Raw genomic sequence first — 26,688 nt, 5'->3', positions numbered from 1 at the left:
AGGCATATTAAATTCTAACAGGGAAGGCCTTCCCCCAATTTTGATCCTTTTGAGGCGGAGGGTGTGGGCTGGGATAGGATACCGAACTCATCCCCAGAGTCCGGCGTGTTTCTTGCATCTTCACCTGCTCCGTGCTAGGAGAGGGAGCCGTGTTGCAGAGGACGGAGTTAGTGACCAGGGACGTGTGTCTTCTATTTTTGGGGTGTATGCATTTCCTGCCTGTATTTGGTGTGTCACTTCGACCTCCCAACAGGAGCTAATGAGAGATTGCAGGAGCGGTCTGCCTTTTCCAAAATGCCATCGGTATTTTCTCATTAACATTCACACATCCCAGCTGGGGCATGTAAAGACCCAAGGCTGGAAAAGCAGGGACATCGCCGGTGTAATTAGCGAGAGGGACAGCTCAGGCACTGAGCACGCGAACACATAAGCCCGTACCCTTTCCAACAGGCAGTTTCAGGCCATCGGCGAGCAGAGCGAGGGCTGTGACAGGTGAGACTGGTGCTGATTTGTGGGGAGGGTCATGCAGTTGTGAGCTCCCTCTGGGTCCTGCTGATCTTTCCAGATGAGGATGAACGTGAACTAACTGAGGTTTTTCTCGTTAAATCCAGAAAGTGCTGTTCTCTCTGGGGGGATCCTTTCTGTATTATGCTGACCGCTTCAAGCTCTACAGTGCCTTCTGCGCCAGCCACACGAAGGTTCCCAAGGTCCTGGTGAAAGGTAGGCGGGTGACGGCTGGTGGCAGGCGGGCACATCTGTTGTAGGTTCACATGGGTATGGCTGGCGGCGGTTGGGGCGTTTGGACAGAAATCCAAGAGTCACTGATGTGCCAGATAGATGTTTCTTAAATAAGGGTACTGAGAAGTGAAATGCGTGCCTGTCTTTTTTTTTTTTTTTTTTTTAATTAAACTGCCCAACGTGGGGCTCAAACTCATAATCCCCGAGATCAAGAGGCACACGCTGTACTGACTGGGCCAGCCAGGCAGCCTGAGATCTTGAATTAACCGTCTTGTCAGTTTTCTTATTTATTTATATATTTATTTTTAAAGATTTTATTTATTTTAGTGACAGAGCACAAACAGGGGGAGGGGCAGAGGCAGAGGGAGAAGCAGACTCCCTGCTGAGCAGGGAGCCCGATGCGGGGCTCCATCCCAGGACCCTGGGATCATGACCTGAGCCCAAGGCAGACGCTTAACCGACTGAGCCACCCAGATGCCCCTTGTTAGTTTTCTTATAATGCAAGTTTTGACTCAGCTATTTGGGGCCAGAATTAAGGGGTCATTTTGTAATTATGCAGAAAGGGGGGGGGGCTTTAGAAATTCCCTGCTTTATTCCTAATTTTCACTCGTTTCCTTATAACCTCGCACACTTCATATACCTTTTGGTGGCATTCCATCTCCCCCTCACCTATTTTTGTTCGTGGGCGTGTGATGATAACCACCCCCAGCACTACAAAAGTTGTTTCCATTGTTCACGAGAATCCCTCGACTCGCGGTTATATTTTGCATGGAACAGAGTGGAGTTTTAAATTGGCAGGCTCCTTTCCCTCAGTGTTCTGGGCAGCTGATGGATCATTCTGAGAGTCTCCAGAAAGCTGTTTCCCTTCCCTGGTTCGGCATGTGATGCTGGTGATAGGTAAAAGGATTTAAAAAAACAACAGCAACAATTTTCCTGGGGAACAGTATAACCAGTACAGAGTTCGATTACAGAGAATCTCTGGAAAGCAGGCTGCTCAGTCTTACCACTTCCCCGTGGCTGTCATGTGCCATGTGCACAGCTGCTGATCCAGGATCTGGATACGTAAATAATTTGTACATGTTATGCTTTCCTGCCAGAGAGAATGAGCTTGACTTAATTTAAGACCTGTTAAGGAAATATTAGTACAATGCAGGTCTCTGGGTAACGGAAGAGCCTGCCCCAGATAATGACATACTTAATGGCAGAGATAGTTCATGCAACAGAATCTACTTCAGCCCAGAAATTTAAAGGGCACCTGGGAATCTCCTTGTCTCGTTGCCTGGCCTGGACGGCGTCTTCTCATGTGCTGTATTGGTCCTATCGCTCTGCATACGCATATCTTTTTTAACTTTAACTGAATGCCAGTTGTTATGAGATCGTTAATGTAACAACTTCAGAGCACTTTGCTCTACTGTAAAATTATATACACGTTCCAGTCCTTAGAGTTGTGGTATTTTTAATCACTCAATTAGATTAAAGTCTGCCCCTGTAGGTTTTCCATAGTTCAATAACATTGTTTTTTTGCACCTGAAAATTATTATCGTGTCTTTCCAAACGATCCCTGAAAACATGAGGCATGACCTACATTTTTCTAATGGCCAGATGTGCCAAGAGGGTGAAGAGAACTCTTAGAGAACAGAAAGTACCCGTCTCTGACTCTTAACAGGCTCACGGTGAGGCTGGATGGGAGGGACACTCCTTTAGCTCACAAGGAGCCGAGAACCATGCCCTCTTTAGTTCTGACGTGAAATATAGCTGATGGATTAAATGCCCATGGCCGTATTGTGGGGCTTGCGGATTGTGGGTGGATTTCTATGCCCCTGGTAGATGTGGATGTGTACTTGGGATGTCCTACGGAAGCCACGGTGTCCCCGTGCATCGGCCTCGCTTCCCTGATGCATAGGCCATTCATTTCCAGTGTCCTTTCTCTTTACAGATTTCTTCTTTGAAAGGAAGAGAAATGGTGGCTGAACCCCTGGAGTCTGATTCCTCTGAATGGGGCTTAACGGGGATGAAACGATTGTGGTCTTTATGAAGCCACCTTCACATGATTGCTGTTTTAAAGATAGAATAGTCATTTTACAATTCATGATGTCCTTTTACCACATCTTCTGGTCTTTCCCCGGATAAGGAAATAATACGTTTTTATCAGAAGCTTTTTAAAACACGTAGGCCCACCGTTCACTCACTTTGATATAATGTCCTTCCCCCCCCCCACCCCATTTTTTGCGCTCACTCTCTTCTCCACCATTTCTTTGCACCTGGAAGGCATTAATTAGCCTTGTCTTCCTAATTACCCACTGGTGGGTACCTCTCTGCTTGTCTGGGGACCCACAACTCCCCAGGGTTGCTTTTCAGCCCAGCTGAGACACAGATAAAAACCAGGCTGGTGAGGAGGGAGCTCCCTGAGTTATATGAGGTCAGATGTACGTTTCTCTGAGCAAGAACTCTGCAGTCCCGGGCAGGAGGGCCTGCCCTACAGATGCTAATGGCTGGTAGTACTGAATTAACATAGAATAGATCTGAAAAGGCATTCGCTGGGGGAGATGCAGCCCTGCCCCACTTCTCAGAGCTGCAGAACAGTGCTGCTTCTGGTTTGTGCTTTCTGCCCCCCCTCCTGTCTTTTCTCAAAAAAAAAGGCCCCACCAGCAATGAAAGGCTTGAAAGGCAGAGAAAGCCAGGGTAAAGAGTGTTTTAAAATGCAGGCTTTCCGATGATTGAGATATGGCAACGCCAACAGATCAGAAGACAATTGCCATTGAAAAGACAGTTTGTTCCTCGCAGCTCCCAAGAGGAAGGGGCATGACGTGGTGCCTCACGGGGCCCCACGGGGAAGTGCCAGGGCCAGTCAGGAAGCAGAAGGAGCCAGGGGGAGATGGGGGCAACTTTATTGTGGTTGCTGCCAGGAGGCAGGAGCAAGGCAGGGTAAGCAGACTTTTAGGATTGGGTCGTTTCAATGGACTCTGGGATATCACGGCTGGCCCAGGTTGTCTGGTACCTGGCCCTGAGGCGAGTAGGGCAGGGGAACAGTGGCCCAGAGTGAGAGAGCCCTCTAGAAGGGGTAGCTACGGCTGTAGGGGGCTCCAGATTGGTTGGTTTGCATATGAAAGTGTGCTCCCAGGTGAGTCCTTTACCACCTCTAGAAATTGGCTAGCCCTGGGAGGGACAGTCCCCAGGGTCTGTAAGGCCCCAGATGTCAAAATAGCAGAATACAAAGACGCTCTTAGTACAACGAGGATTAACAGCAACCCCTGAGAACCCCAGTGTGTAGGATTTACAAACCCTGTTATCCCTTTACTCAAACCCCCGTTATTGCCCCCAAATTAATACCACGGGCCCTTCCAGTTGTCTGTCTGGGGCCCCCACCTTCCTTCTTCCTCTCAGTCCTGGGGAAGGGCGCCTTGGAATAAGTGAGGGGAATTGTGAGGAGGGGGGCATTTCGGGGTTCCGCCCAGACAGTCTGTGTTTCTTATTCTCTCCCAGCCAAGACGGACCCGGCTTTCAAGGCGTTCTTAGACGCCCAGAACCCGAAACAACAGCACTCCGCCACTCTCGAGTCTTACCTCATCAAGCCCATCCAGAGGATCCTCAAGTACCCGCTTCTGCTAAAGGAGCTCTTTGCCCTGACAGACGCAGAGAGTGAGGAACACTACCATCTGGATGGTGAGCCCTGGGCCCCGAAATCTGCCCCCCTTACGTGCGTCTCCACGAGAGCCTCCAAACAGCCTTTCCATTTCCTGCCCGTTGTCTTCCAGTGGCCATCAAGACTATGAACAAGGTTGCAAGTCATATCAATGAAATGCAGAAAATCCATGAAGAATTTGGGGCTGTGTTTGACCAGCTCATTGCGGAGCAGACTGGTGAGAAAAAAGAGGTAAGGATGCCAACTTCTCAGGACACCGGGCAGCTGGTTGGTTTTGTTGTTTTTTGAAGGTGGTATTTATAAGTAAAATAGTTACGAAGCTATTATTTCTGTTGGTGGAACTTTTATCCTTTATCCAAGGCTGCAGGTGAATTTTCTTCCTCAGCTGAGTTATTTCCTAATATAGGAACCGTGTTTCTGAGTCTCACCCCATCCCCCTTAGGACTTCTGGTTTTGTTCTGTTCAGTTTGAGCCTGACCTTCCAAACATAGCTTAGGCAGCTTCTATAAGTCAGAGCTACATCCCTGGAAATCAGAATAACGCTTGGCATATAGTAGGTGCTCAGTCAATATTTGCTGAATGAATGAAAGTTTCGAATGACTCTAATAAATGTATATATTTTTAAGTCTACCTAAAAAACCTCCTTAGAAGAAAGAGTGACAGGAACAGATACACCTGAGAAAAACTTAGAGCAAACTCTAAGTAGTGCCCGAGTCATTGAGAAGAGCTTTTGCGAATAAAAATTCTGATAATACTGAGATGAATCAGAGGGCTATAGGTGCATGATAACATTCATCACTGCCTCTGGACATTAAACTGGAATATTCTCCTCGGTTTTGCTTTCTGCCTTAAAAAAAAGAAATAAATAATTAAAGGGGAAAAGCCAGGAGGGAACCAGGCAGAAAAATCACTCTTGCTGGGGTGAAGGGGAGAGTTCAAGGCAAGGGGGCGGGGAAGCTTGGTTGTTGAGTCTAGCTGAGAGAAAACTAGCCTCATCTTCGAGGTATACAGAGTTCCTATCCAGGTTCAGTGTTATGTCCTCAGGGAAACAAAGCAAGTTTTCAGACTGCTAAAAGGTAACTTTCAGAAAGAGCTAAAATCTTGGCATCTCCTATAGACGTAAAAGCAAACACATTCTAAGAAATTTATTTTACATGATCGGAGGGAGGCAGGCAGATATCGTAAGGGTTTGTTGGAAAGGTCGGAATGGCACAGGTGTGTATATGAAGTGAAGAAATATTGCGAGGCTTTACAAATGGAGGCACTCTGGTTTCTCCATAATGGGGGGAAGTTGGTCAGGTTGGTGCCTGACAGGACACCTGCTGTCTGCACCTTCCAGAGAGTTGCAGAGGCGCTCAGAGACCTCCACGTGGTCTGGAGTCTCACGGCCTGGGAGCATCGTTTTCCGCTGAAACGCGATTTATTCTTTCTACTGGGGTGGCAAGCAAAGCATGAACATGCTCTCAATCTACCTGGCAGATAATTCAGTCAGTCAAGAGCGTAGGAGAGGTGGGCGCTGCGACTCTGGATTTAGTTCTCATTTTTTTTTTCATAAAACTTTTGTAAGAAGAAAAGCATGGTATGCTTATGAAAGGGCAAAACAACAGAAAAAGGCAAGAAGAAAAACCATTCTCCATCTCAAAGAACTTACCACTCTCGATGTCTGGGTGTTTATTTTGATTAAAAAAGTTATATATCTGCACATGCTTGAATAATTATATTTTGAAAGTTATAGTATGCCTTGCTTTTTATGTTATTTTAAATTATTCAAAAGAATCATTTAAATTATTATGTAATATTTCATTGTGTGGCTGAGTGATTTACTTAATTCCTATCATTGGACAATTCTCTTGGCTTCATTTATTGACTACTGTGAGTAATCCTGTAGACATTTTTTGTCATAACACTTCTCCCTCCTATATTTTAGTTTATTTCATTTTGACAGAAGTGAATTTTATTGAGTCTTGGAAATGAACATTTTCATTAAATTTCATTATATTGTTCGTTATCTGCCAAACTAGTTTCTGGATTTTAATGACCTTGGGAGCAAAGGACCATTATGCTAAAGACTAGAAGATGACGTGCACGGTGGATTGCAAAGCATTTAGAAAAAAAGACGAATATGATTCAAAAGTCAGGGACTGTACAAAGGGACACGGCTTTGGTGAAACTGCCCGTCCTCTGAAATGAAATTCTGACAATCAAGTGAGGAATCTTTCCAGCGAGGAACAAAGAGACAAAGTGCTGTACAAAATAGCCTCCTGTGAGCTGAGATTTTGTAAAGAGAAATGTGCAAAAAATGGAGGGAATGGGAGGAGGGACATTTGACTGCATACCAGTGTTAAAGGGAAGAGAATCCTATCTCAGTATTCCGACGTCCAAAGCCCAGGAAGATCAAGGCTTAGAAAAGATGCCAGAGACAGCAACAAGAGATTGTGTTTTAACATTGTAAGAAGAAGAAGAAGGAAGAAACAGGCTCCCAAAGCGGGGCAGAGGTATCGTAGCTGAAGATGATTGATCACTCAGGGAGAAAGGACTCAATTTCCACAATTCTCACAAAAGTGATTCCTGGTCATTGTCGTTCCCTTTTAATGCCAATATCCAGTAAAAACCTAGAATGGCTTTATTAACAGTTTGTAAACAGTTACGAATAGGAATATTTTTCAGTATCTGTTGAGAAAGGTAGGCCACTGTTGAAATGGTAGCATTCCAGGGACACGGGGTACCTGATCCTGTTATCAGCCAACTTTCCTGCAGGTAGATATGTTCACAGAGAACAAAGCTGGTTAGCAAACACTGTATGATGAAGCTGGGCCTTCAACCTCCTACTCCATGTTAAACCCTAGGGAGCTGGGCTGGACCACCTAGATCATTCCTTTTGCTTAGGTAAGAGGAAGAAAAAGCCAAAGAGGGCATCTCCCCTTAGAAGAAGGGCTCAAAGGACCCAGGGTGGTAGGACATCCCAGACCCCAAAGCAGAACTTAGTGTTGTGGTTTGGGCAGAAGATTCAGAAGTCAACCAGTGGAAGGCCCAGGGAGGTACTGTTGGCCGAAGGGGCAGCCCTACCCCCTTATTCCATTTGCCATGTGGAAACTTGAGGGAAACCATGTGGGCTGGACTGGATCAGTACATTGTTATAATGTAACAAACAACTCAACATCTTCCAGTTTGCTACCACAAACACAGGTGTGTGGGCTAGCTGAGCTTTGGCTTCTCTTGGTGAGCTCCAGAGAGTAAGGCTCAGGTGTGTTCTTGTTGAACACAGCTAGGCTCAGGCATGCCCTTTCCATGCCTGGAAGCGGGGAGCTCAGGAGGCCTGGTGGAAACTTGTTATGCCAAGTCCATGGCCCAGGGCGCATGGCCAAGCCCAGAGTCATCAGGGATTTGCCTGGTCTAGTGGGAGGTGCTAGAAAGATCACATGGCAGAGCGTGCAGACCCAGAATCCTGTCGGAAGGAGGAAGGAGAGTTTGGACAACCATCTGCCCTAGTGAGCTTTTAATCACTTTTAAAGACGTACCCCCTAAGGCTGGAGCCCAGAATGCTACCTGGGAATTTGACTTTTGTGTGTAAGCACCGCTGTGTGGGTGCTTGGGGCAGGGGTGGTAGAGAGACTATATGGTTTCCTTGGCTGATCCTGTCCTGGGAGGTTGGTTGGCTCGTTACTTGATATGTCCAGACAAGCTAGTCTGATGGCTGACATTTTTTTTTACCCTTGCCTATACTACTAATAACACAGGTCAATAATAGAGTAATTATTATTCTAATGAACCCCCAGTCACGACAGTGGCAGCAACACCACTGTATTTTTTACTGCTGGAGCCACATTGCCAGCATCGTAGTCTGGCTTGGTGACTCAGGAAGAGCAATGCCAAATGGCCCTGGGTTCAGCAGAGGGTTGCTCAGTCGCTGCTGTATCTAGAAGCCCTGTCAGAGCATAAGCAACAGAACATGTGTCTTTGAGAAGCTCAACATCAACGTTTTATTTATTTATTTATTTATTTAGTTAGTTAGTTAGTTAGTTATTTTTTAAAGATTTTATTTATTTATTTGACAGTGAGAGACACAGTGAGAGAGGGAACACAAGCAGGGAGAGTGGGAGAGGGAGAAGCAGGCTTCCTGCTGAGCAGGGAGCCCGATGCGGGGCTCGATCCCAGGACCCTGGGGTCATGACCCGAGCCAAAGGCAGACGCTTAACGACTGAGGCACCCAGGCGCCCCTACATCAACGTTTTAAATATCTGAAATGCTGCCTTGAGCTTGATTTCTGCGGATGCAGAGCCTGCCCACAGCTTACGGTATTTATCGGTGGGTGGACTGTGGTCTCTGATTGTTACGAAGCCTTTTTCTCTGATGTGGTTGCCCTGAGAGCAGGTCGAGACACCAGACGATCCTCCCACCGGTGAGTGTGCTGCTGAGAGGGTAGGAGGAGACTCGGGTGGGCTCGCACGAGGGCCCCGGATTCCGGTGAGAAAGGCAGACAGGGCTGTCGAGAGGCGTAGGCACCGGATTACTGCAGAACCGTGTCTGGTGCTCTCCAGAACTCACCGGGATGGGCTGGCACTTGACCTTCCCGGCTGTGCGACTGGACCTCACGGCGTCTGCGAATCCCAGAGCTCATGCTGCACACCCTTCCAGAGCGCTCTTCAAACTCCTCGGTTGGCTTTTCCCTCCTCGAAAGCGAAATGAAATCTTCACAAAGAGCTGGAAGAAGAAAAAATAATTGATTCCACTGTTTCCTGGAAAAAAACCTTGGCTCCAAGGGGGCTTAAACTCGCAGGTGGAAAGGCCTAGTTTTCTGGGGCGGATCTCTGTGATGATGGCCATTCGTCTCTCCTTGGGCACCTGTCTCCATTTGAACACAGACCTTTGCCAATTTTGGAGATAGTTTTGACAGATTTACTGTGTGTGAATTTGGAGGGGCCCCAGTTTCTACCTTTTGCCACTTTATTCTTGAAATTCTTATAGACAAACGTGGGATAAAGGGAGAAAAAAAAGTGACCAGATGTTTTTAAAGACAATATTTTCATGAGGTAAGATTGACATCAGCCTGCCAGATTTTAAAATGTGAAAATCTGTATGTTTATAACACCACCTGCTAAGGTTTGCCCTGTCCCTGCTTTTCAGGTGGCAGATCTGAGCATGGGGGACCTGCTTTTGCACACCACGGTGATATGGCCAAACCCGCCAGCCTCCCTGGGAAAGTGGAAAAAGGAGCCAGAATTGGCAGCTTTTGGTATGTATCAGAACAGGGTTGGGGCGCCTGGGTGGCTCATCAGTTAAGCATCTGACTCTTGAGTTTAGCTCAGATCATGATCTCAGGGTTGTGAGCTCAAGCCCCGTGTTAGGTGTGGAGCCTACGTAAGATTCTCTCCCTCTCTCTCTCTCTGCCCCACCCTGCTTGCTCTCTCTCTCTCTCTCTCTTTCTAAAAAAAATAATAATAACAGGGTTGGTAGGGGGTAGCACAGAGAGGGTAGCTGGGCTTATTTTTCAAAATAAGAATATTTCTTTCTCAAGACCCAGTTTATTAACGTTAAGTTCATTACAGTTACCTGAATCGGTCTCCCTGCCCCAGCCACCAACATGTCCCAAATAGTAAACTAAACCTTCCAGGTCCATCTGGCCAGTGGCACCACCCCGTTACGTGGGAGAGAGAGGATGCCCTTGCCAGGGCTGCCCCGTGTATCAGCACACAGGCAGGGAAAGATTTTGTTGTTGTTGTCACTGCTCTGATTATCTTTTGAAAAGAACGTGTTGGGGCGCCTGGGTGGCTCAGTCGGTTAAGCGTCTGCCTTCAGCTCAGGTCCATGATCCCAGGGTCCTGGGATCGAGCCCCGCGTCGGGATCTCTGCTCAGCGGGGAGCCTGCTTCTCCCTCTTCCTCTGCTGCTTCCCCTGCTTGTGCTCTCTCACTGTCTGTCAAATAAAGTAAGTAAAATCTTTAAAACAAAACAAAACAAAAGAACGGGTTAATAATACGCCAAGGAAAACTCATGTGAAAAATGAAGACAACACTGCCTTGTTCTGAGACCTCAAATCTGAGCTCTCTCCTCGTCTCTCTGACTCCATTGCTGTGGGTGGTGCTGGGATTCAGGACATTGGTTCACAGCTGACCTTTTGGGACCACACTGGGGTGCCTTGATCAGTTGTGAGGTGCTTCTCAGTCGCGTGACTAATACTAGCCAAAGCAGAGATGCTTGCGAATGATTTATTTTTTAATAAACTAGTTCGGATGGATCCAGTTGCTGCAATCAGAACTCTCACTTGGTTGTATCGGGATAGGCATTTTGAGAGAGAAAACTATGGGAATTGCATGTAATTCAGGAACTATGGCTCTTGGTTGCAGGAAAATTGTTGTTTGACATCCAGTGCTGTTCTGAGTATAAAACAACCAACAGCGCATGTGTTTGTTTTATGTTGTATCTTTTCCAAGCCCCCACAGGAGATTCATGGGTAGGCACACAATATAAAAGAAATCTAGTATTTTCCGTTCTCTTACCTTACCTCGTGTTTCTAGGGGAAAGGGGTGGTTGCTTATTGCTTCTTTAACTGAACACTTCTTTTTTTCTTTCCCCCACGATGTGAACAGAGTATCCCCAAATGGAACATCCTAGTGGTATTAAGATCAGAGCGTTGAACATAAAGACTATCATACTTCCTGCCTAGATCACTCAGCCTTCACTGAAAAACTTAGTGACGTTACTAATATTTTCAAAGAGTAACTAGAGCTGTTGATACCATTTCCTTAAAAATAACAAAGATGGGTAGAAGTGTGCAAGGAAAATGTGTGACCAGATATGACAGACAAGAAAGTATTGGGATACTGTAACATGTTGGTAGTTTTTGATGAGCGGCTGCTTTGGGCAGGGCTGGGGATAATTTTACCAGTTGTGTCTCTTACACTGTAATTTCTTCTTGGAAGGGTTGGGAGCTTTCGGATGCTTCTTGGTAGGTCGCTTCTGGGAGGTAGGATTCCAAAGTAAATGACCCACGCCGTCTACCTGTTTCTGATTCTGGGCTACAGATGAATGGTTCCAGAGTTCCACACTGGGATTTTTCATGACTATCTCCTAAATTGTACAGATTTCCTATGGTTAGAAATCAACAGATTTAGGGGCGCCTGGGTGGCTCATTCGGTTGAGTGTCTGCCTTCGGCTCAGGTCATGATCTCAGGGTCCTGGGATCGAGCCCCGCGTCGGGCTCCCTGCTCAGCGGGGGGTCTGCTTCTCCCTCTGCCCCTCCCCCTCCTCATGCTCTCTCTCTCTCTGTCTCTCAAATAAATAAAATCTTAAAAAAAAAAAAGAAAGAAAGACACAGATTTAAAAGAAGAAGATAATTTGGGAGAAAGGAGGGGTCGGCCAACTTTCTCTGTAAAAGGCCACATAGTAAATACTTTAGGCTTCAAGGGCCAAGAGGCCATATGTCGTCAAAGGCAGTCATAGACGATATGTAACCAAATGGGCACCTGTATTCACAGGCTGTAGTGAGTGGGCCGCGGGCCCCAGTCTGTCAGCCAGTGGTATAAAGGGTTCTGGAAAATGCTGGTTTTGAGGTTTGGGGTTTTTACTTGCCCCTCGCTGCACAAACAGTGTGTGTTTCACTCTGCGTCACTCTGTTCCCTGCCCCGTGGGTTGCTTCCTGGGGTTAGGAGGGGGGGTGGCTCCCCAGAAGGGAGCCCCCAGCCCATCATCAGTGATCACACTGCCCGTGGATCCCACAGGCGCCAGAGTTAGCAAGGGGAGACGTGCCCGAGGCTCTAGGGGAGGCAAGCTTTTTCAGAGTTGTCTCCAGAGTAATAGTAAAGAGGAGCAGGAAGGATTAAAGCCAGGGTTATGAGTAAAGGCAGACTGTTGTCACCATAATGAGATTATTTATGGATTCCCAGTCTGTAAAGTTGCCATGTTGGGCCGTTTTGGTGGCACGAACAGAGCCTTGGAAATGCCTTTCGAAATCAGGAGGAGTTGTTTTAAAGGGAAGCAGAGTGATTACCACCGAACTGGCAGCTTTGGGGTTAAGACATGGTTGTCTCTTGTCTTGATTTAAATCTCTAATCTCAGGAAACAGTGCAGCTTTCTTCTGAAACTGAAATCGATGTACTGCCAACCTAGTACCTTGATATTTTGCTCACAGGACAGCTAAGCTGTACTGCATGTTGATGATCCTCACCTCAAAAAAAAAAAAGAAGAAAAAGAAATAATTTGTCTAGGCTCCCGCCTTTGGGGTATTAGATGATCAGCTCTGGGGGTGTGGAGGGAGTGCTTGGGCTGGCAGGGGTAGCTAGGAGTTTTGATTGAGGTCGTGTCTACGAGATTGGGCAGCACTTGGAGTCAGTTGAGTGAAAATAGCCCCAGGGGATCAGGGAGAGCTTAAGGAGGAGGTGGCCATAGCCCCGGCTGGGGACCACGCTGCCCCACCACTGTGATCCAAGATGGCTGAGGTCAAGGTAAACTGAGGCAGACCAGTAGCCTTTTTAGAACCATGGCAACTACCCCCACTGAGATGTGGTCCCAGGGACGTGGTGGGTCTTCTGAGACTCAGGTCACTGGACACCCTCTCCTGGAGTGGAGCTCCCTCAGTTTTAAAGGACCCGGTTATCCTGGCCACTGTGAGTTCTGGAGGCTTCATGGTGAGCACACAGGGCCCCTTCAGGTGCCAGCCTCAGCCTCTGTGCAGAGCTGGTGCAGCTTCCTTGGCCAGTGGGAACTTTGGAGAGGGAGCCTCTCAGTCCATCCTCTGGGATTCTTGAGGGGGGCCGGATGCTGTGAGTGTGCAGGGCCAGGAGCAGTCCAGACCCAGTGGCTAGAGTTTGTTTCTTTATGCCTTCAGGCTCTTTTCTTCAAGGAAGGTGAGAGCCATCCTGCACAAAGGGGAGGCGGGATGGAAATAGGATGGAAAATGAACCAGACACTTTGGGTTGGTCTCCATAGGGCCTGGGAGCCTACCCCCACCCCACCCCAATGAAGAATTTTCGGAACATCCATTCCCTTTGTAATTCTGGGTCTGGTACACCAGGCGTGCCCCCTCCGGCTGCCGTGGGACTGACGGGGCCTCGGCTCTGCCTTGGGGCCAGGGCATGCAGGGGGATGGAGTCCCTGCCACCCAGAACCAAGGATGGGCTCGCTCCACTTCCGGCCCTCTGGGCGCCGCTTCTTCCTCCCCTGTAGGAGGGGTCAGAGTCACCGAGTGGTCACCATGCTTGGCATTGTTCAAGGAATTCTATGGACTGTGCATAACTATTGTGTCTCCCCACCCCTCAAAGACTGGAAGAATAAACCGGCCTACTCCCTGTTTCTAAATGCTTCCTGTGATTCAGCCTTTTGGGAGGAAGTGCAAATGCATTCTGCTTCATAAACTAATTTTCATTTCTTCGGGTCAGAAAGATGAATTCTGTGTCCCAAACTCTGAACACTCTGTGCGTGTATGTGTACTAGTAGGCTGGTTGGCATAAGTCTAAATCGCCGTAAGCGATATTGTTATTATCACTGACCTAGTACATTTCTGTTAACATGTGTATCGCTGGTGTTTTAAACTTGAGATGACACCATAGTTAAACGGTGTTTAACCCAAAAGTTTCCAGTGGGGCGGAAGGGTTTATTTCCATTTATTTGGGCTTTCTGTGTTTTTATGGAAGCTGGAAAGCGTTGTCTCAATAGGCTGGGTGAACGGGCGGAAGGTGAAGTCAGCGCTGGCTCATCTCGCTGCCTTCTTCCGAGCTGTAGTGTCGATAACCCCACGTTAGTGGGGTTCAGGGGAAAGCCCCACACGTTATGTGCTGTAACCGCCTGTGTCTTATTTCTTTTTTTTTTTCCAGTCTTCAAAACTGCTGTGGTCCTTGTATATAAAGATGGCTCCAAACAGAAGAAGAAACTTGTAAGAATCTTATTTCTACCCCTTGGCCAGACACCAGCCTCTTAGGATTTTCTTGCCTTTTGTTTTTTTTTAAACTTTTTAAACACATTTGCAGTGTTGCTAAGGACTGGAGGAAATTGCCCATCCTGCCTTCTCTCTGGCAGGCTCACGTTGAGAGCATGAAAGCGAATAGCTATCAGGCCTGCCGTAGCCAGAACCTTCCCCACACTTGTTTGCTTTTTCTGTTCTCCTTCTGGGGGTCTCTCTTCTCCGCCTTCCCGTGTCTCTCTTTTACCTGGATCTAGTCAGTGAACTCATTTGCACACCCCATGCTTGTTTATCACACGGCCTCTCGCTTTCCGCTGGACGAACCAAAGTGCCAGTAGGGCTGATGTCCCTCCAGACGAGCGTGGGGGTTCCAGACTCACTGATCTTCTGGGGGTGGGGCGGGTCCACTCGAGGCTAGAGCAGACTGTTCTCAGGCACCTGGTTCCTTCTCTTCCTGCAGGTAGGATCTCACAGGCTTTCAATTTATGAGGACTGGGACCCCTTCCGATTTCGGCACATGATCCCTACTGAAGCTCTGCAGGTTCGAGCTTTGGCGAGCGCAGGTAAACCCTGAAATGTGCCGGGTGCACGTGTTTGATGTGTGTGTGAATTGTTGGTCTGAACCCATGCTCTTGGTCGAACCACCCCACTACCCTTTTTTCTCCTATATTTAACTCTCTTTTCCCCCAGTCTCTCCCCTGCCTCTTGTTTACCCAGCCATTTATTAACTATTTGAATGAATGAATGACCCGAGTGAATGGATGTGATGTCTTCAAAATCTTTCTGAGGAATTCCAGTCGTTTTGTTGTATATATTAATATTACAGTGCCTGATGTCAGAGTAGCAGTGAGTCTTGTACTTCTGGACAGAATCCTTGAGACCATGAGCAGATAAAGCCCATGTAAAATAACTCACTTGGTTTTTAACCAGGAGACTGGAAAAGACCACCAAAAGCACAAAAAAGCCATCAAATACACATTTGTGTGTGTGTGTGAAGCATTACAAACTTTGTATTAGTGTGGAGGCCTTTGAAATGTCAGGCCTTTTTCTGTGATCCAAATAGCAGTGAAGCGAGTTGTCGGATAGCAAGGAATATACTTGTTAATATGAATTAGATGGTGCTGTAAGCTCAAGAGAAGAGCCGTGAACGCCAGCAGGGTATTGACCAAGAGGACTATTTCTGTCACTCGGAGGCCCCATCCAGGGCCTAATTTGAGGCCATTCTAGGGAAGACCTGTCAGCAGGGGCTCTCCTGAGCACACCCCAGAGGGGGCACCTTGGGGGTCAGGTAGAAACTCTCAGGCCAGCAGGTGCAGCCATCTGGTTAGACAGGGAGGCCATGGAAGGGACCTCCACACATACACGGTAGATCCCTCTTTCTATATCCTCTCTGGCATCCGATATGTCCACTGTGTATTGCTCATCTTTCCCCCACTTCTACCTGTCACCTCCATGAGCAAGAAAATTGGCTGTGATCCTCATAAAACCACGTCTCCTTAGTCCAATGTCATGTGGTATTTAGGAAACCTTCAATTATTCACCCAAATTCAACTAGATATAGCTTCCTACACTTTTGTGATCGCTTGCAGTAGAAAATGTCAAATGCAAAACCCACATCAGACAAATGAATACATTTACCTTAAGAAGGTTTCTTCCTGATCTTCCAGCACAGAGATTTACTCTGGTGCCTTTTTACTTAACAATTTGACTTGCGAGACCCTGTAAATTGTAGATCTAACACAGCTGTAATGGCATTCTGAGGTTCGGGCACTTAAACACTATTCTTGTCCTATTTTGCAATCTTAGGTTGCAGATTATCTAGTTTGTGTTTCCTTGTGCCTGGTTTATAAGATGGAACGCTTATGTTTATAGAAAACTGCAGGCTTCTGAGCCAGAAATTTTCCCTTCATTGAGGACTAAATACATGAAGAATTTAAATTTTGAAAACAAAGCCATCTTTGTGATATGCCATTCCATTCTCACTCTGCTTTTCATTCAAATCAAGCTTAAAACAATCAAGATAAAAGCTTATTCTAACAGAGTTATAAAGACCAGCCAACATGTTTCTCATTATGAGATACGTTCCAGTGGATCTGAGAAATCAGAACGTGCAGTTGCTTGATTTTTATCTTCATTTGGGAAGATTTGTGGAAATTTTGGCAGATGAGCCCTGGTTGGGATTACATAATGTGGGCACAGTGAGGGTTTGTGACCAGGGCTCTGACCCACTGGAGAAGGCCGAGACCTCACCGTGTGCAGTCTCAAATGTTTAGAGTGATTGTTCCTTTCACAAACAGTCTGTTCAGGACCTAAAAGAATATGGTACTGCAAGCATTGTAAGGCTTAGAAATTAAAGCCTAACTGTTCCCCACCTTCTCAGCATCCCATTTTTGCTTCCCTCAGAGTGGGTACCCTGGGGGTGCCGAGAAAGCAGAACCCCATTTGTCCAGGGCCCTAGGCCTGGTCACTCGCAGGGAGGGCTCCCGCCACGGACACGAGGACCTGCCTCTCTAGCACTGGCCTGATGGAATCTGCCTTTACAACTCCTCACTCAGCTGAAACAGTTCTGCCAAACAGGCTGTGCATCGAAAGGGGGCAGTTCTGGAATCAATACGGTGGACTGATTGCCCTCTAGACCATCGAGCAGGAGATTTCAGCAACTGGAAATTTTCCAAGTGTTCTTTTCCTTCACACCCATTAAGGCTTTCCCTTTGTCTCTTTAAGATGACAAGGATGGCAGCGAGGTACCTTTGGCCTTTGGAGGCTCTGCACTCTGGAATCTTAGAGCAAGGCGTAGAAAATGCTTTTGTAAAAATGCAAATAAATCTCTGAGACACACCCTAATTCGTTCTTGTTTTAATTTGTCTAGATGCGGAAGCAAACGCTGTGTGTGAGATTGTCCATGTGAAATCTGAATCTGAAGGGAGGCCGGAGAGGGTCTTCCATCTCTGCTGCAGGTGAGCCTGGGGCCGGGAGGGATGTGACGGCTCGATGTCCCTCCCCGCTCCGGGGTCTGCACGTCAGCCTATGCGTCCCTAGACGCTGCATGCTTTTTCTTGTACATTTCAGAAATGAGCAACACTTATTAAATAACACTAATTGGGGGGCACCTAGGTGGCTCAGTCAGTTAGGCGTCTGCCTTCGGCTCTGGTCATGATCTCAGAGTTCTGGGATCGGGCCCTGTGTCGGGCTCACTGCTCAGTGGGGAGTTGGCTTCTCCCTCTGCCCCTCCCCCCACTCATGCTTGCTCTCTCTCTCTCTCAAATAAATAAATAAAATCTTTAAAAATAAATAACGCTAATTGGACACGTTAAACTGATTTTATCAGAACATAGACAATAACCTCATTAACTCCGTATCTTTCTAAAAGGAAGTAGGAATTTTCTTGTATATGCGATGTTCAAATGAGGGCTTTCTTCCCATAGTTATATTTGATTAGAAGTAGATTAGAAGGACGTGGCTGTCTTGTACAATTTTGTTTTGGTGTTTAGACGCATTGTTTATACTGTGGCATGTCTGAGATGAGGCAGATGGAGAACCAGCTGGGACGAGGTGAGAGGGCGTGCAGGCACTACCCGGCTCCTGGTCATGCAGAGAAATTTTGGATAGGGAGGTGCCACAGGTTGCTCAGGTTCACCTACAGATCTCAGGAGGAAGCTGCACTTAGAAGGGCTTCTACTGATTTCTTCTTGTTCTTTTCCTTCCCCCCTTGTCCTTCCCTCTCCTCCTCCTCCTCCATGAGACTTTAAGACCTTTTTCCAATGCAGCCAGTTCTCCCTCTCTTTGTTTTTTTGCCTAAAAAAATGTCACAATGAATGGTCCCGATGGCCAGTGTTCCGGTGTATTTTGCTTGACATATGATCTGTACTCAGTTAGGCTTTAAGCTAATCGTGGGTACTTAGTGATTTACTCAGTACTTCCCCAGTACCCCACACCCCGGGTAGTAATATGCTGTAATTTCCCTGCAAAGAAATCTGACAGAGTTGGAATGCCTGGGTGGCTCAGTTGGTTAAGCGTCTGCCTTCGGCTCAGGTCATGATCTTGGGGTCCTGGGATTGAGTTCTGCATCAGGCTCCTTGCTCAGCGGGGAGTCTGCTTCTCCCTCTGCCTCTCCCTCTGCTTGTGCGTGCACGTTCTCGCTCTCTATCTCTCACAAATAAATAAAATCTTTTTTTAAAAAAAAAAAGATCTGAGAGAATCAATGTTGTTATGATTATTAGCAGTATTTTTTCATGTTATTGCTAGCATCATAAGAAGGCACATTAACCAAGCATGAACTATGCTAAGCCCCTTGTATGCATTATTTCATTTAGCCAGACTGAGGTACATTCTTCCATTTTACATATGGGGAGCCAAGGCTCTTGGAGGGTACTTTGCCTAAAATATTATAGCAAATGAACACTGAGTTCAAACTCAGGTAGGTTTGACTTCAAAGCCCCTGTTTTGTGTATCTGTATCACCTCTCTGTGTTGAGTGAGAAATCAATAAAGGGTAGAATGTGGGAGGCTCCTGGGACTAGAATTGACATTTTTTTTTTCAAATGATCCACATGTGGTTTGGATGCCATATTTACCATTTATGGTTTTGTTGGTAAGGTCCATGGGGTCTGGTGAGCCTGCTCCTAGAGATGCCATATTCGTCATTAATAAGGAATACCAGGTGACACTTACCCGGGTAAAAATACTGAGAACCTAATGAGAAAAATGACTCTTACCTAGGAAGTACCTTTTTACTGTGGGAATTAGGACTTGGGAAGATTGTTCGGTTCTCTACAATGTAGCATTAACTTGTTGAAATGTGTCATGGGAGTAGTTGGTATTTAACAGAAGGCCAGCTCAAGAGGGAACTAAGGATGTTGGTTGGGACATCAGACTTCGGGTGCTCTGCAGAGCTGAGAATCCTGTGGTTCAATTGCCTGCAAAAGCATTTTAGAATGAAAGGCTTTGCCGTTAAATATCAAGAGCAGAATCTGGCAACGTCTGGGTGCAGGATCAGTCTATTCATTAATGGGCTGTCTGTCCCACATTAGCTGCAGGAGATGAATCACAAAGCGTAAAGGGAAAGAAGTATGCGTTCTCTATCACCAGCGATGAAAACATGGCTCAGCCTAGAAATTGGAGTTGTGGCCTCAGTCTTTATAACCTTTGGCCCTCGGGGATGTTTGTTGGGCTGCACGCGAGAATATTAGAAGTTCCCCACGTGTTAAGTACTTTTCCCCTAACACGTGTCAATCTTCTTTTCTTTTCATAGCTCTCCAGAGAGCAGGAAAGATTTCCTGAAGGCTGTGCATTCAATCCTGCGTGATAAGCACAGAAGACAGCTCCTCAAAACCGAAAGCCTTCCCTCATCCCAGCAATATGTACCTTTTGGAGGAAAAAGATTGTGTGCGCTCAAGGGGGCCAGGCCAGCCATGAGCAGGGCAGGTACTGTGGGGATTCCGACGTTCAAGATCCCCGTCACCCCCGCTCCACTGTAGAACTCCAGTGAGCTTGATGTTTTTGTTGAGCAAGAATTAGTCGTGGCCTTGTGGGGGCTAACGTTGGAGCACAGCTCTTCCCTGGTGTGAGCTTCCTTGCCCTTGCCTCCTTCCCAGCAGCTCCCTGGGGATCCGCCCTTCGTTTACTCCTCTTGCCCTCCCTCTAGCTTCCCTTTGCTGCCCTCCTCCTTTTGGCTGGGGACTCCTCTCTCATTCACCAAGCCAGGAAGTGAGCGCATTCTCTTTCTGGAGGGGCCCTCTCAGCCTGCTTGTGGAATGAGAGTCGCTGCTTTGCATGACAGCTTCTAGCCAAAAGCAGTGTGTCATGTCTCAGCAGGGTCATGGCCCACCATTCTGAGAACATGGTGGCCTTGTAATCTGGAAACACGGCAATGCCTGCTCTCAGTAAGGAGGCCATGTTTGGTAGACCAGATGACACATCAGATTTTTACCCTTGCCTTATGCCTGCAACTTTATTTTTAGCTTCAGTGTTAGTTTGGGGAAGCCTTGAGCTGCTATTGGTAAAGAGGAATGTAGAGTTTAAATGGTCCCAGAGTAAATAGTCTTTTAGGACTAGAATTGTCACTGTGGAGCGGGGAGGAAGGAAGACCTATACTACCATCTATAAACAGCAGTAAAATATATCTAGGAAGAAAGATGTTTTCATAATGTAGATATATTAATGACATCAAGATATTAACACTTTTATCACTCCTTTCTTAAGAGGCAGCCCCGAATTTTTCAGGGAAGATTCCAATAAAAGAGCCTTCCTTTGCATTTGCTAAAAGGTTCTGACCTTTGTCTCGATGACCTTTCCGCCTATTCTCAGTTGTGTTGAAGAGGCATGGATAAAATTAATTGTGAGTGGTTGGAGGTTTTTGCAGACGTAGCTTACAAAGCTTGACATGGGATATTACATGCTTTAAGCTCTTGACTTGGACTAATGTTGGGGCTTAGTTATCTTGAATCTATTCTCCAATCAGTTGATAAGTGTTTATTGAAAACCTGGTGCAGTGAACCCCCAGTGTTCTATTGGGTTCTCCAAGGTATCTTAAGAGTCTTGCATACCTCTGTATCCACAATTTCTCATGGAGTCCTCATGTTAAGAAAGCTTTGTGGATCCCTTTATAAGCTCACAACAGAGCATTTCTCCTGAGACTTGTCTCACCTAATCCTTTTACTTGACAGGGGATGCTTAAGTTAGGATTGAGAATTCATGTCCCAACCTTAGGAAACCCGCCTGTCATTGACCAGGTTTCGACTGTTATTCAAGGGACTTCAATTCAGAGCTGCATTTACTTTGAAACCTAAGCCACTGTACTCTGTAGGACCCTCAGAAGTTTTCCTGCTGAGACCCCTTTGGAAAGAAAACAAAACCAACCCACACCTTACACTGTCATGAAACCCAAGAGAAACCCTCCATGTCAGCCTGTTGGCTTTGGCTAATTGAAAGATTTTCTGCCCGATGGCTCATTTTCGGCTATTCTGCTTTTGAAATTCCTCACTATCATCAGGACCTTCATGTTAGATAATTTTAAAGATGGTGCTTGAGTGGGTCAGCTAGACTAGCTTGTCAGTTTTAACAATGCACTGGAAATACTCAAATCAGAGATTGTCTCCCTGAACCCCAGAAGGCTGGCTGGGCTATTACGTATCCTTTTAATAAAGGATAAATACTCATGCTTCATTATGCATTGTCATGAATACCCAGGTAGTTTATTTCTCTGTTCTTTTGGAAAAGGACAGTAAAGCCAAATATCCTGCCTCAGTACTCAAGTCTGAAAGTACTGTATGTCTGCCCAATTAAAAAATTTTTTTGTTTCAACATTTTCTTATGAAAAATTTCAGATACAGCAGCTGAAAGAATGATACACATACAGAACCTACCATCTATTCTTATAATTGATCTTTTTCTGTATTTTCCTTATCACATATCTATCCATCTATCCTCCATCCACTCATCGTTAGTTTTGACACATTTCAAAAATACAGACATCAACACATTTTACCCGTAAATACTTTAGCATGCAGGTCATTGGCGAATATTTCCAAGAGCCCAGTTTTGAACTGAGGTAGTTCTAGTAAGGTGATTGGAGAGAGCCAGTCTCCACTACAGGGTGTTGGGATAAAACTGACCAGGACATCTGCTTCTTTCCAGTGGAGGAGACACAGTGGGTGGTTTTTTTCTTTTTTTCTTTTTTCCATTTTTTTCTGGAAACCTTTTTTCAGTTCCCCTCCTTGATCAAGAGGGATGTCCATTTGTTCCGTATTTTAAGATGGTAGAACACCTCGGAACCATAATGGGAACACAGGGGTCTGAGGCAGAGGATGGCCCGCTCACTGGCCTGGGACCTGCTGTGTTTGGTAGTCACTGTGGATGGTCCTCTCGCTTCCAGCAGCACTGAAGCAGTTTAATGGTTTTTAGGGCTTAGGTTTCAGGAATGCTGGTCCTAACTGGTGTCTAGGCTCTCCCCCTCCATTGGAAAGCCCACGTTGCATTTCACCTGCTCGGGTCTCACGCAGTAGCCACTTGACTAGCAAGGGGCAGCATTTCCCGGCGTGTGCGTGCGTGCGTGCGTGCGTGTGTGTGTGTGGTGGGAATGTTTGTTTGCCTGACTGGGTGGCGTCTTGTGTGTTTGTCTGGAATAATTCTGGCTTCCCAGAAGGCAGTAGGGTGAACGAATGAATTCTGAGATTTGTTTTCTCTTGTTACTCACTTCCTAGAGCACTTGGAGGCCCAATGGCATGGGTGTCATATATTATTTATTTCTCATGCCACTCAGGCACCGATATTTTAATTGCTTTGTAGGAGAGAAATCGGTGATACACAGAACGTAGTCAGCGGGGGCTACAGCTCCCCTTTGCGTAGCTTCACAGCGGATGTGGGGCTTTGGCAGAACGAGGGCAGGGCGGCCACCGGAGAGTTGGTATGTCCAAGAGTAGCTCTGCTCTAGGCTCTGTGTGAGGGACGCCGCGCCCTTAACTAACTGCAGATCCTCCAGAAATGGTACGTTTGGTTTCCCAGAAAGCAGTATAGCTTGGCCCAGTGCTTCTGGTCCTTGGCACATCACGGTGATGTGGAACTCTAGAAGCATCCCCCACCCTTACTAAAGACCCATTCCAGCTAGATGTCCCTGGGACAGCCCTTGGGGACCCCCAGAGCTCTGTGCCATGTGACAGTGTCAGGGCTGAGAGCACTAACTAATCCCAAGGTCGGTGGTCTCCTTGGGTGCAGCACAGGACAGAGAAGTGGATTGTCTCAGAGGGAGGTGAATCCCCTTTTCCCCATAACCAACACCCCTCCCCGTGTCCCTCTGTCCACCCCCCTCCTTTGCCCTTCAGTCAGTTGCTATAACATCCTCCAAGTCCAGACATCCATGCGGAGTAAAGACTCTAAGACAGACTGATGAAATCTGGACTTTAAGCCCCGAACGACAGCAAGGCACTAAATAAATCCCATGTAGTTTTTCCTTTCTTTGCTTTCCTGTCTGGATTGTCATCGCATGTAAAGCATGTGGGGGTTTGATTTTTATATTTTTGTGTGTGTGTGCAGTGTCCGCCCCAAGCAAGTCTCTTGGGAGAAGGAGGCGGCGCCTGGCTCGAAACAGGTTTACCATTGACTCTGATGCCATCTCTACCAGCAGCCCGGAGAAAGAGTCCCAGCAGCCCCCCGGTGGCGGGGACACTGACCGGTGGGTGGAGGAACAGTTTGATCTTGCTCAGTACGAAGAGCAGGAGGACATCAAGGAGACAGACATCCTCAGTGACGATGATGAGTTCTGCGAGTCCGTGAAGGGCGCCGCAGTGGACGCAGAGCTCCGGGAGCAGCTACGGGCTGCCTCCATCAGTCAGCGGGAGAGAGGCCGGAGAGCCCTGGATAGTCACGCGTCCCGCATGGCGCAGCTCAAGAAGCAAGCCGCCCTCTCGGGCGTCAATGGAGGCCTGGAGAGCCCGGGTGAGGAAGTCATTTGGGTCAGGCGTGAAGACTTTGCCCCGTCCAGGAAACTGAACACGGAGATCTGACTGTCCCTTTCCCCCCTAGAGAGTGTGTGTAGATAACCCCCCCCGCCCCCGCCGCCCTGCCCTCACTCTGCCCCCCCTCCTGTCCCCCTCCTGTCCCCGCGAGGAGGAGAATGTTCCCTTAGGTCGCACTCTTGCACACACGGTCTTGGCGGCTGACTTTTTTTCTGAAGCCACGTAGCCACCCAACTTCGTCATTTCTAACGACATCGGAAAGAATTGTTCAGAATCCCAAATAAGCTCGAGTCCTATCTTCTGTATATTACTAAGGGCTTTTATTTATTTCTCAACTAATCAGGGCTGGAAGAATTAAAAAATTGAAAAAAAAAAAAAAAAAAAAAGATCCTACAGCACTGGAAAGCGAGTGACCCCCAGGAGTTTAAAGTATGTACAACAGATTAGTTGAAGGAATAGAACAAAAAAAAAAAAAAAAAAAAAAATTAAAAGTCACTCTATCTGAAATCAGTCCAGAAGCCATCTCTTAGTTGGGGAAACCACCTTCAAACACAAAATGCCACAAACAACTGTACAGCTTAGCAGTGTTCTCACTCCTTTCCCTCTTCAATGTCTGAGAATATCTGTGTATTTTAAGAATGTGTGAGGAGACGGTGGAGATGTATGTTTTGATGAGCCGTTGGTGTTTTGTTTTTTTTTTTTTCCTCTCTCTCTTCTGTTTTGGTCTATGGCTGGTCTTACTCCATGTCTGTGTCGGAAGTTCTAGTTTTGCATAGAATTGTAAAGATGCCAAACTCTTTGAGAAGAGATCCAAATTTATCACTTGAAAAAAAAAAAAAAAAAAAACCACTATTTTTTCTATTTTACCTGAGATGCAGGGGCACAAACAGATGAGAATTTTACAGTGTTAGTGTAACTGAGTCTAAAAAAAAAAAAATGAGGATTTTACCTTTTACAGAGAGAGTGAGGCATGGTGATTTATATTTATATATGAAAGGCCAACAAGATGCTTAGGAGAAACTTTTTTTCCAAGAAGAAGATTTCTTTTTGTTTAGTTTTCTTTTTTTTTTTTTTAACGTTTGAATCTCTGAGATGGGAGTTTGGCTGGATTAAACATGACACCCGATGGGCGTGTGTGTGTCTGTTGCACATGGCGGGGGAGGGGAGACTCCTCAAGGGGTTGCCATGGTGATCATTGGTTTTCCCATCAGAGTTGCATCTTCATCCATAGATTACCTATCCCTTCCCTGACAGTCCATACCAAACCTCTTAACACAACAGCCTCTTCAAAAACATACCTTGTGTTTCATACTTTGTACATGCCAACGAAACAGGGTAAACATGCTAAAAAGCTAAAGTTCTAAACAGATTTCCAAATAGGAAGAACAAAAACAAGTTAAAGCACTTTCGATTTTTTTTAAACGGTTTATAGCTTTTTTTTTTTTTTTTTTTTCCTTCTTCCCATTTCACAATGTCCACTTCCTAAGAAGGGTTTAAATAATATGAAAACTTTCTTTTTGGGGAAAATATCTATTTGGTGTTTGACACATCAGTAGGTACTTTAAAGACCTGAATTTTATAGTAGCTTTAGGAATTATATTTTATAAAAATCAGTTATGACTTTATATTTCCAGACAATAGAGAGTTCAGAACATCATGCTCCTAGGCCCCTGCTTGCTTTACCCGCTTCCCCACCCTGTATCCTTCCCCTTTTTGGGTTTCCAGGGCTTTGAGCTTGATCTTTTGAAAGTTTTATTCTATTAAATTTTTGCTATATCTTCTGATTTTCTTAAAAAGCTTTAGAATGGTTTCTATACCCTTTGTACCACTGCATTGTTCCATATCACCTCCAGTTCGATTGTGTCCGGATGGAAAAGTGAAGCAGAGGCTTCTGATAAAGTCACACTTACTAATCCCAGTGCAACAGTTCCGTCTGAAAAATGCTGGAAAGTCAGGTGCTTGGAGAGGGTGCCATTGTGTCTTGTACATAAGGTCATGACGTGTCTATGTCAAAAGTTCTTATATATTTCTTTTATAAGCTGAAAGAAGGTCTATTTTTATGTTTTTAGGTCTACGAATGGAACGTTGTAAATGCCTGTCAAACAATAAAAATACTGAAAAGTATCTGGACAGTCCTGTGCCTTTTTGGGCGGGAGGGTGGATATGGACTGTTGGCTGGAAAGAGTTCTGTGAGAGGAGATTCTTGGGAATGCCCGTTTTTTTCTCTCTCTCTAAATAATTATGAGCATCAAAGGAAAGCTGACTTGGTAGAGCTTAAAGGTCTTTTGACTGATTTTTTTTCCAAATCGAGGTATAATTGACCTATTATGTTAGTTTCAGGTGGACGACATAACGATTCGGTATTTGTATATGTTGCAAAAGGGCCACCACAGTAATCCGCTGAACATCTGTCCCCACACAGAGCTATAATTTTTTTTTTTTTCTTGTGATGAGAAACTTCAAAGTCCACTCTCCTAGCTACTTTCAAATATGCAGTATGGCGTTTTCACTGTAGTCACCATGATGTAAATTACTTCCCCAGGACTTTTCATTTTAGAACTGGAAATTTGTACCTTTTGCCCCCTTTGACCCGTTTTGTCCGGTCTCCCATCTCTGGCAACCACTGGTCTGTTCTCTGTGTCCATGGGCTTGGTTTTGGTTGGTTTTGGTTGGTTTTGGTTGGTTTTGGTTGGTTTTGGTTGGGGGGAGTTGTTTTTAGATTCCCCATATAAGTGAGGTCATATGGTATTTATCTTTTTCTGTCTGTAGAGCCTGAAGTTTTTTTTTTTTTTAAAGATTTTATTTATTTATTTGAGAATGAGAGAGAGAGCAGAAGTGGGGGGAGGGGTACGGAAGGGGCAGAGGGAGAAGGAGAAGCAGGGAGCCTGATGAGGAACTTGATCCCAGGACCCTGAGATCTTGACCTGAGCCAAGGGCAGGTGCTCAACTGACTGAGCTACCT

General features: G+C 46.2%; 1 protein-coding gene across 12 annotated transcripts in view; it reads left to right on the top strand.

Annotated features, from left to right (window-relative positions):
• TIAM1 (TIAM Rac1 associated GEF 1) overlaps window positions 1–25,850 on the top strand; it is a 372,168-nt gene extending 346,318 nt beyond the window's left edge. For 11 of the 12 annotated variants that reach the window (XM_032393263.1, XM_032393261.1, XM_032393257.1 and 8 more), the window contains 9 exons: window positions 612–720; window positions 4,222–4,401; window positions 4,494–4,612; window positions 9,506–9,614; window positions 14,190–14,248; window positions 14,736–14,838; window positions 17,145–17,232; window positions 19,526–19,698; window positions 23,305–25,850. In XM_032393263.1, coding sequence (XP_032249154.1) covers window positions 612–720; window positions 4,222–4,401; window positions 4,494–4,612; window positions 9,506–9,614; window positions 14,190–14,248; window positions 14,736–14,838; window positions 17,145–17,232; window positions 19,526–19,698; window positions 23,305–23,774 — 1,410 coding nt within the window. In that variant the 3' untranslated portion in view covers window positions 23,775–25,850. The remainder of the gene's footprint in view (window positions 1–611; window positions 721–4,221; window positions 4,402–4,493; window positions 4,613–9,505; window positions 9,615–14,189; window positions 14,249–14,735; window positions 14,839–17,144; window positions 17,233–19,525; window positions 19,699–23,304) is intronic. The other variant, XM_032393266.1, reaches the window with a different exon arrangement.
• Window positions 25,851–26,688: the final 838 nt, after the last annotated feature.

Source organism: Phoca vitulina, unplaced genomic scaffold, assembly GCF_004348235.1.
Source record: "Phoca vitulina isolate PV1807 unplaced genomic scaffold, GSC_HSeal_1.0 scaffold72, whole genome shotgun sequence".
NCBI lineage: Eukaryota > Metazoa > Chordata > Mammalia > Carnivora > Phocidae > Phoca > Phoca vitulina.
This window is presented reverse-complemented; position numbering and strand designations above follow the sequence as displayed.